The 11,532-nt window shown below is 31.9% G+C and overlaps 1 protein-coding gene across 1 annotated transcript in view; it reads left to right on the top strand.

Annotated features, from left to right (window-relative positions):
• The window catches only part of HELRODRAFT_89291 (hypothetical protein), a gene marked incomplete at both ends in the record, with an annotated part of 92,635 nt that overhangs the window by 32,161 nt on the left and 48,942 nt on the right, over nucleotides 1–11,532 (top strand). The window contains 2 exons of the mRNA XM_009030474.1: nucleotides 1,146–1,390; nucleotides 4,081–4,254. Of these exons, the coding sequence (XP_009028722.1) occupies nucleotides 1,146–1,390; nucleotides 4,081–4,254 (419 nt within the window). The remainder of the gene's footprint in view (nucleotides 1–1,145; nucleotides 1,391–4,080; nucleotides 4,255–11,532) is intronic.

Below are 11,532 nucleotides of genomic sequence, written 5' to 3' on the forward strand. Positions count from 1 at the left end.
GAGAATTAAACAACTGTAATGTTCTTAAAAAACCGATGTTATTTTTCGGTTATCACCATTTATTAGGTTTATATAGAAATTTTCCAACAAATATATCAGTTTTATTTGTTTATTAACTTTGTACAGCAAACTATCTAACATTTCATAACACTTTCAAAATCCGAATTCGATGGTTTATAAATTGTGTCGGTAGTAGGTAAAAATAAATTCAAAAGCAATTCAATGGAAAATAATTTCAAATGCAATCCAATCGAAAAAATCATTTTTGACAACCAGATCATCTTAGTTAACTTGGAGAGACGACGTAAGTTGTCGCATGTTGACCGGCGAGAAGGCTCAGTGTTTCAAATGCGCGCTGAGTCAAACATCTCAATGGCTATCATATACTCAGCGTATATGATGCGGTGCTTGCGCGTGCACATAAATACATGTGTACCTCGTGTGAAACAGATAAACAGCTTTTGTGGCGAAGATGTCTGCTTCAAATCGATGAATGAAGATATGAAGAGCATAATAAAAGATTATAGATAATATATGCGTAACCTTGAAAGAGGTTTTGCGTATGTCGGAGCTGCAATAATAAAGACTAAAAAAATGTTGTAATGTATGGAGTGAAAATTTTAGTAAAGAGCATTAGATAAGTAACTGACTAAAGGTTTTTATGGGTTGTCGTGTTAGTGCGTGTTACAAATATCCTGGTTAAAATTCAGCCATCAATATCGGTAATTTGTCATTTGTTAAATATAATGACAACAATAATGAATAAAACAATGAAAAGGAAATGAAGATGTAATTATTGTGTCTTGATACAAAGACAAATGTTATTGTCATTTATTTACTGATCCATTGTTGATAATGGTGTTAATTTAGTTATTAACAAATACCTCAAACATCTATTTCGGGCTATTTAAACTCGCTGAATTACAATCGGCTGGGATAATTATCAATAATTTTGCAAACTAACGCTCACTTTTTATTTGCATTAAAACTTAAATAAAATATACTAACTGTTCAGTAATGAAAATTACAGTCTAAAAATGTAAAAAATCATTATATTTTAAAAACCACTGTGAATTACGTAAATTACATTATAAAATTAAAAAACTTTCAATTGAACCTTTCAAATATACAGTTTATATTTTCAGTGTCTTTCAAAGAATCAAAAATGCCTTGTGCCTATAAAATATTAATTCAGTTTGAAAAATTACTTTTTGGATGGGAATACCCTTTATGGTGGCAGAAGATCTCGAAAATTATAGAAGTGTTTGTCATGGATCCATTTTTAGACTTATTTATCACATTTTGCATTATTTTCAACACTATTATATTGGCAATTGATCACGCTGATATACAAGAAGATGTATCGAACGTCCTTAGAATAGCTAATCTTGTTAGTTGAAGCAAATTTTGGGTATTTAACTCAATTTTATCATCTCGTATATTGATTTTTCTACGTTGTTATAATTATGATGTTCAGCATTTTATCAATTTGTCGTAGAATCTTTCTTTTTCCAATTAAATTTGATTTTACACGTCTCTTAATTTTTTAAAGTTGTTAGTCACTAAAATTTCAAAAGAAAATTAAGTTGAATTTGTTCACATGTTTTCTTCAATCATTCAATCAATTTGTTTGTAAAACGCTATTTCCGCGATGTCCTCGTGAATTTTACCAAAAAAATGGGTTTTGAGATCCGCTCTGAACTTTTCAGGTGATAGAGAAATAGTTAGAGAAGGCAGAAACTCTCAGAGAAAAGGGCCAGGAAAAGCAAACTCTGAGAGTGTTTAACACGAGTTAAGAAAAAGTGAGAATAAGACGATCGTGAACCGGGGAGATTTTTTTTCTTTAATATATTTAGGTTTGTTATGTATAATAACATCTTCTCCAGTCGCGGATTACTAACTAGAGTTGATTAAGACAGGCAATATTTAGGACACTTTTTATAGCCTCTTCTTTATTTTAAAGAGGTATGCAGTGCATTTCTGAAAAAAGCTGCTTAGACATCCAGACCACCGTTGAATTCCAGCGCTGTCTTGTTTATAGGAAAGAGATTCCGTACCCCGGACTGCCAACGTGCAGCATTCTGTTTTTATCTGCCACTTTGCCACTTGCCCATCACTGCAGGACTTTTGCTGTTTAATTAACATGAAATGAAAGATGGAAGGAAGACGAGAATGTAGCTTACACGATTAATATTGATGAAAGTTCATCGAGGACAAACAAAATCGCATCAAACTAAATAACTATACTGAAAATGGCAGTTGATTCTGAAAATAAGCTTAATTTGTAGTACTGTAGTATTAATCTTGTTAATAATGTTTGATTTTAAAAAATGTTAAGAATTATTATTTAAGACTTTTTGTTTAATCTTAATATTCTAATAAAATGAAGTCCTTGTTCAAAAATAAAGAAACTCAACAATAAGTTGAACAATGCCGAAAACGTAGTAATTTTATGAATAATTGTACACATAATATTGTAATTATAATTTATTATTTATTTTTATCAGTGCTCGCCATGTAGAAATATCCAAGAAGTAACATGCTAAAGGTTTTTAGCAACGCCACAAGTGGTGTCAATCGTTAAAAGTAATTCAACAAGACGTTTGAAGATGTTCTCTAAACTTTTAATGTGATATTCCAGATTTCCGTAATTTTTTAGCCAAACTATTCCAGAACACAGGACCAGCCACTGCAAAATATCTATTAACTGTTTTGAGATTGCGACATCTAACATACGTATATTTTCTCCAATCGGCTGGTCTAAATTTTTCATGAAACGTCATCAATTACAATAATAATCACGTTTATGTATTTGGCCAAATATTCCTGCGATGTAAACTATGAACACTGTCGGTCCGAGAACAGATCCTTGAGGAACTCCCGACATTAGTATCATTGACTCCGAGCGCCGACCAGACTATGTAACCCGCTGTGTTTGATTAGTAAGAAATGATTCAAAACACATTAACATTATTAGACTATTCCAGTATTAAGTTTGTCCAAGAGGATTGACTAATAAAAAATTTTCTTGAATTAGTCGTTAACGTTGTATGACCAATAAAATGTCTCTTTTCACTGAACGCATATTGTGTATACGCCCAGCCTAAGGGTTTTATTTATTATAAAATTATTACTCAATATTGAAGTGCTAGACCATTAGGGCGGCGATCTCAAACAAGATTTTATTTTCTAATTTGAGTCATTAGCAATGAGCAGTGGTTTTGAATAGACCACAACCTAAAAAAAACTTTACGTTGTTAAAAAAGGGCGGAGGACACAAGTCATGATAAGCATTTTACAGTGATATAATCTACAATGATATCAATAAATGCATCAGACTCTGCATGACAGACTTGTTGACTGATTTTTCTACTGACCTCTGCAAACGCAACTTATAAACATTTCTTCACCATTTCATACTGTGCAATATATTAATATTTAATGCGTAAAATCATGAGTCAGTTAAACCCACAAATACAGAGCTCTAAAGGTATAAATATATGTACAACATAAAAATTTGTAGAACGTACAAATTTATATAGATATGATAAATCAGCGTTTCCCAACGTGAAGTGCAGGCCAGGAAGCAATTTCATACTCTAGGGGAGCGTTTGGACTTCACAAATCAGGGTGAAGTCGAATAAAATTTGCAGAACGAATAAGAAAAAGATGTTAAACACAGTGGAAAGTAAAAAGGAAATTTGATTATTGTATAATTGAGACAAAAATGGTAAAGGTTATCTGCTGCTTATGACTGGAGAGCACAGACGTTTTTGAACCGAGTTTCATGGGTTGAGAAGTTGAGAAGTTTTGCTAAATCAACAAACAACTTGCAAAATATAATCATCAACAGCAGCAATACTACTACTACTACTTCTGCTACTACTACTGCTACTGCTACTGCTACTACTGAAAAACAATTATAATAATATTAATTAATTATTATAGATGAAGATGATTATGATGATGATGATTATATAATATATGAATTAAATAACCGCATCGTTGACGTTCTATTCGTGGTTATATACGTAAGAGATAACAAAAAGCAATTGATTGAAATGAAACTTCAACTTGCAGGTATTCACAGTTATATTCACAACAGAAGTTTGCTTAAAAATAACGGCTCTTGGATTTCTGAAATATTTGGCGAACCGATGGAATTCCTTTGATTTGTTCATTGTAGTGCTAAGTTTGGCCGAGTTGGGACTACAAAAATTTAAACCATTCTCAATTTTGAGGTCTTTTCGATTGGTGAGTTTGTAAATAATTGCTAGTGCTTTTTAATTATTAGTCTTTGAATATAATTCTTATAAAATATTTATGCATTAACGTAAACGAAAAAGAATTGATTGATATGAACGATTGAAATTGCACATCAACATTTTTCTGAAGATTTGTGGTTTTATTTTTAAAAGCTCAAAAGTTATAAAAAAAAACATTATTCCAATACAATGGGTATTAAAAAATTTTTGCTTTTTGAAGTGAATCGGTTTATACTTTTTAATGTAAAACATTGTAGGAACAAAATCTTGATAAACCAACTATCAATTGTTTAGTGTTACTGTTATGAATTTTTTTCCTTTCTAAGAGCGGGTTGTGTACAATTGACCTACCAAAATGACAGTGTTAAACTATGGTTAGGCCAAATACAATATTTCTTCTTTCTTATTACTGCGTTTCATTTTAACGCAAACAAGTTTGTTTTTACAAATTACAAATAAGTTACTAGTTTCTTATAGAATTACAAAAAACATGCTCAGTTTGTTAGATCACATTAGTTTTAATTATAACATATTTTGATTTTTCAAATTTTTAGTCGGGAAATAAATTTGAAAACTTTTCAAACTCACGAATAATAAATAAATTATTTTAGCTGAATGAAGAACGTTATTTGCTCTTGAGCAAAATTTATTTTTGAAAATATTAGTTACTCTCAAAATCTAATAAATGAAATAGATCGTGCTAATGTTTAGACAATATTTAAACACTTAACAGATGATGTAACGGAAATAATTTTTTTCTTCAAAATGATCAATAAATTGAGAACAAGTGATGTCTACATGTTCCTGAGACGATTCATTATCATAATTTTTGCAAATGATTTTATTAATTACTTTCCACAAATTTTTAGGGTTTCCGTCGTTTTCCTTTACCAGTGTTTTCCAATAACAATTTCTTTTTTAGAGAAACATTTAGTTTTTTTTCGCAAAGCAGCAATCCACTCACTCCGACAGGCAGATGATAAATATTTTCTATATTTCCTTTCTTTCTGTCGACAAAGTTTTTTAACTGCTCTGCATTCATCATCAAACCAAGGAGTTATCAAATCGCATCTGTGTTCTATAAAGTGAAGAGGCGCAACTTTTGCATCTTTCAATGTGAACGTTAAAATCACCAACCAACAATATGCTCGAACTTAGGAGTGTTATGTTATCTAAAACTTTTGACAATTCTTTGAAAAATAATGCATTCACTTGAACTGAACCAGGTCTGTATAGAGATAACAAAACAAAATCTTTACTGTTTATAACAAATTTGAGAGCGACAACTTCGAACGTGTCAAAAGGAGGCAGATCAATCTTTTTATATTTGAAGTTTGATTTAAAGAATACTATTATTCCCCCATGATGCGGATCATTCAACCTCAAGAAATCAACATATCTAAACCCAGGTGGCATCGATGACTTTACTGATACATTTTCTGTGGAACCATGCCACGTTTCTACCAAAACAAGAATGTCTAAGCCGTCTTGAATCATTTCGTAAAGTTTATCCGAGTTTGAATTAATTGATCTAATGTTTAACATTCCCAGCAATACATTACAATCACTCATCACATCATTTCTAAACATCACCTCTTCCGTGCTTATGCTACTGGTGTGTTTTGTTTCGTTTTCATTGGAAACGACACTATTTTCCATCTTCCAACCGGTCCTCTGACCCGGAATAAAAAACCTCGTTTATCATCAGATTCCAATTTCTTAGCTTTTTCAACCAGCATCTTGTATTCCTGTTTTTGTTCTTTAACAAAATAACAAAATAAAACAACAAAATAAAACGAGACACCAAAGTAGTTGACAAACCAGTTTTTGATGGATGTAAATTAAACAGTGGTTTTTTGTTTTCAAATTTTGCAGTGGTTTCAGAAGAAGATGTAAAAAAAATTGTTCTTAATCTGCCATCTAAATCTTGCATGTTAGACGTCCTTCCTACTCACATTTTGAAAAAACATATAGACCTCTTCATCTCGTTTCTCACAAGTTTAGTTAATTTATGTTGGTGTGCTGGAGCACTTCCTGTTTCTTGCAAGCATGCGGTTGTGATACCCATCTTGAAAAAAACAAACGCAGATTTTAATGAGCTCGGAAACTACAGACCGATATCTAACATTTGTTTCATCTCCAAAATCATAGAACGTGTCGTAGTAGGTGAACTTGTAAATCATTTAAATAAACATAATTTGTTCCCGATTCATCAATCTGGATATAAACGTTACCATTTTACAGAGACGGCATTGTTATATGTCTTGTCCGAATTATTTGCCTCCATCGACAAACAGAATATTGCTCTACTCGACATGAGTGCAGCGTTTGACTGTGTCGATCATCAAATTCTATTGAACAGATTAATTCACGACTTTGGCATTGCTGGAACTGTTATCAAATGGTTTGACTCCTATTTGACTGGAAGGACTCAACAGGTATTTTTCAAAGGGCATCTGTCTAGTGTAAAAACAAAGTCATCCGGAGTGCCATAAGGTTCAATACTTAGACCTATTTTGTTCATACTGTATACAGCTGATGTATTTAATGTAATTGATACTTTTGGTTTTTCTTATCATGCATATGCCGACGACATTTAAATAATAGTCAGCAGTGAACCAGATCAGTTCGAAAGTGCAGTTGAAAGACTAATAAAATGTTTGGCTGAAGTTGACACATGGATGTCAAAAAATTGTCTAAAACTTAATTAAAATAAATCACAGTTTTTACCAGTGGGCATCTGGCAGCAGCTATCAAAAGTAAAAATTGATTCAATAATGATTGAAGATAATGAGATAAAATTTTGCAAGAAGGCTACCAATTTGGGATGTATTTTTGACACTAAATTAAAACTTTGCAATCTAAATCATGTTCAGCACAACTTCAACAAATATACCAAATAAGAAAATATCTGGATCAAACTGTAACACAATCATTGGTTCATGCGTTTGTCCACTCGAGATTGGATTATTGCAACAGTCTGTTTTATGGGTTGCCAGAAAGGTCTATCGCTGACCTCCAGTCTATTCAGAACAGACCTGCAAAGGTGATTGTTAGAGGCAGAAAATACGATCATGTGACGCCAATTCTGAATAGCCTGCATTGGCTAACAGTGAAGAAACGAATTTTTTACAAAATATGCGTCATTATGTACAAGGCCATAAACGGACAACTCCCAGAATACCTGGCTGATAGATTCATAAAGAAGCCGCTGTCTTCGACTGGCAGACGCATGCGATCAGATGACGTCAATTTGTTGATTGTACCAACTACGCAGCTGCAGACATCGTCTAGAGACATTGCAGTGTCGGGACCAATCGTCTGGAATAGTCTACCAATGTCGATGAGAATGTCAAAGATGAACATTGTTGATTTCAAAAAGAATTTGAAAACTTATCTATTTGCGATGAACGATTGTAATTGATTGTATCATATCGTCTATTGATAGGATGTACATTATTTCACTGTTTGTTTATTATTTTTCTTTTTTCGGTAGCGCTTGTGAGAGATATTTATTTTAATAGGCGCTTTATAAGTGTTTGATAATATATATATATATATATATATATATATACAGTCTTAATCCAATATATATGTCAAATCAAATATTGTAGTTATATAGCGCCAATTATAATTGCTTCTCATCAGCGCTCTTCTCGTATGAAGCATGTTGAAAGCGAAGCCATCATCGGTAAAGATCACTAGGAGTTACCAAATAGGTATGTCTTTAGACGTTTTCTAAATTCAGCTAATAATAATCCAGATATACGTAATTCGATACGTAGGCTGTTCCAATAGGCTCAGCAACTGCAAAATCTCTATCTGCTGTTTTCAAATTCCGATCTCTTAACATACAGCGTGTTTGAATCAGCAGACCTTAGACGCCCATGAGATGACATAGATGAAACTCTAATACATTTATTTTTTAAATATTTCGAAGCCAAACCATTCAAACTTTCAAATATCATTACACCAAACTTGAACATGATTCTTTGTTTAATTCGCAGCCAATGCAACTCCTTTATAATTGGTGATGCACGATCAAATTTTAATTTGCGGTATATCATTCTAGCAGCCTTATTCTGAACATCTGAAGTTTAGACAACAGTTTATCAGCTATGCCATATAGAAGACTGTTACAATAATCCAATCTAGAGTAGACGAAAGCATGTACCAATAAAGTCATTGTATCTCTATCTACCAATTTTGTGACTTGACGTAACTGACGTAGTTGAAACATACATTTTTTAACTAATTGACTGACTTGTGGACCCATTTTCATACGGGAGTCCATCACAATTCTCAAATTGGTGACCGTTATACTGAAACTTATATCAGTCATGCTGATGTTAATCGATGAAGGTTCAACCGCTGACGTTTGTTACCATGTACCAGCCAACATGAACTGAGTCTCAACTTTAGCCTACTTTGACCCAGCCACGAGCCGACATCAGATATAGTTTTTGTCAGTTTCTCCAATGCGATAGGCATCTCATCTGGAAAACATGAAACACAAATCTGCATGTCATCTGCGTACCCATGGCAATAATAACCATCTTTATTCAGTAAATCCAATATCTCTGCAACGTACAAATTAAAGAGAATCGATCCAAGAACAGATCCTTGAGGCACCCCTGACATAAGTTTCATTGGTTTCGAGAGACCACATGAGTAAGAAATCTGCTGAGTCCGACCGGTAAGAAATGATTCGAACCACGTTAACGTAATCTTATTTAAACTATAACAATATATCAGTCTGTCCAACAAGATTTTACGATTCACAGTATCAAACGCCAAACTCATGTCCAGGAATGTCAACAAAGTAACTTTTTGTACATTAACTGCTGAATAAATGAGAGAATATATCCGATAGAGCTGTTTCGGTCGAATGAAACCTTCTATATTGATGCAAACCAGATTGATGCAAAGGCCAAATACCATTTTTATTTATATGATTATTTATAACTAATTCAACGGAACGTTCTGTAATTTTAGAAACGAAAGACAAATCTGAAACCGGCCTATAATTTATCAGATCTGACTTATCTAATCCCGTCTTCTTTAGAATTGGCGTGACAATTGCATGCTTGCAAACCTGTGGCATTACATCCTTCGTTAAGCACACGTTGATTAAGTCCGCTAAGTATACAATAAAACAGTCAGTATATTTTTTGAATACATGCGTCGGTATTGGGTCGAGTGAGCATGACTTCGTAGGTGACGAATTAACAACTTTAGATATCTGTTCTTCAGTCAACACTGGAAACGATTCGAGTGAAAACATAATATAAGTATTAGTAGAGATAACTGTAAAATTAAAACATTCAGTTGACTTTTCGGTCACTTTCAACTTGTCAGCAAAAATTTTTTAAAATCATCGGCGCTATGCATTGAACCAACTTTATTTTCAACACTTGTCTCTTTTCCTAATAATTTATTAATCGTTTGCCATAAGTATTTGGAATTATTTTTTAATTGACATGTTTTCGCGAACCAAAAACTCTTTTGTTTCACTGAGTAACAAACATTCTTTTGTTTTATTGCCAATACCCAATCAACTTTATCATTATAACAACCAGTAGTTCTGAATCTTCTTTCTTTTTTTGACACATTTGCTTTACCTTTTTGCAGTCACTGTCAAACCATGGTGCAGTCGGGACATGTTTCCAAAGAACTTCATGAAGTGGAGCGACTTCGTCAGCAATTTTTATAAGCTCTTCATTAAATATTTTAAAACCCAATTCAACATCATCGTCCTGGTCATAATGTTTTCGAGATAGGTGAGCACCTAAAAAGCTCAGTCAAACGTTTTTTATTCACTCGTTTCCAGGATTTCTTGAAAATGACTGGAGTCGGATTAATTAAAAATTGACCAGTTACTAATCCATGATCTGAATAGATACCAGATGGATACACCAATACATCTTCTAACAAAAAACCATCTGATGTAACAATCAAATCCAGGATACCACCAAGCACATGGGCAAACTGATTAATTCTATTGACTAGATCAAAACTAGAGAAAAAATCAGCAAGGGCTGTTGCATATATATCATACGAAGTTTCTACGTGTATGTTGAGATCATCTGCAACTACAATACTGCTACATAAAAGTGTGATTTGTTCTAAAACTAAAATAATTAATTATTCGAAAAATAATTTAGCAGGAGGAGCAAAAACTGGCTTATAAATCACCAGAAAAATTACTGAAGTTTTCAGTAAGGTCAATTTCAAACATATCGCTTCAAATGTAATTATCACTGGCAATGGAATTTTTACACATTTAAAGTGGTTTCTAAAAATATATATATAATCATAAATATATATATATATATATAAATATATATATATATATAATTGATGAAATTGATGCTGTTATATATATGCATACATATATATGTTGGTAATAGACCATAATTTTTACAATATTCGGTAGAATTTATAGAATATTGTAAAAATACACACACACATATATATATATATATATATAATTGATGAAAATCACAGCATGTTCGTTGTATCAATTTGAACACCGAAGATGGTATAGGGACACTGAAAAAAGCTTTTTTGTTCTATCATGCATAAAATTAACAAAAATTTTGGTATTGAACTCACAAAAAGAATGATTGAAGATCAGCCGTTAGTAAAATCTAAAAGTTAAACAGTAAGTTAAATATGCTGTGATTTTCATCAATAATTGCATTCCTATTATATATATATTACAATATTCTATAACTTTTACCGAACGTTTGGCGTTAATATGTTTGGAGTTCGTTTTTTCTCACTAAAGTTTTTTGGAGAACGTTTAGTTTATTAAAATTAAAAAAAAACTTATTTTCCGATAAAGAAAAGGAAACCAACGAAGATGGACAAGCCAATAAAAAAATCTGACACCTAATTTCCATCTTAATTCAATTTCACAAAGTAAATATTTCCCTATATAAATCAACTTGCACTGATGCTGATTCATTTGGAATCGAAATATGGCCTTATTTGCAGCATGAATTCGAAAAATAAATTTCTTTTGAATTTTAATAACGTTCTCCAAAAAACGTTAATGAGAAAAATCGAATAAACGAACTACAAACATATTAACGCCAAACATTTAGTAGAATTTGTAGAATATTGAAAAAATTATGGTCTATTACCAACATATATATATATATATATATATATATATATATATATATATATATACTATATATATATATATATATATATATATATATATATATATATATATATATATATATATATATATATATAT

Source organism: Helobdella robusta (assembly GCF_000326865.2).
Source record: "Helobdella robusta unplaced genomic scaffold HELROscaffold_69, whole genome shotgun sequence".
NCBI classification, from domain to species: Eukaryota; Metazoa; Annelida; class Clitellata; order Rhynchobdellida; family Glossiphoniidae; genus Helobdella; species Helobdella robusta.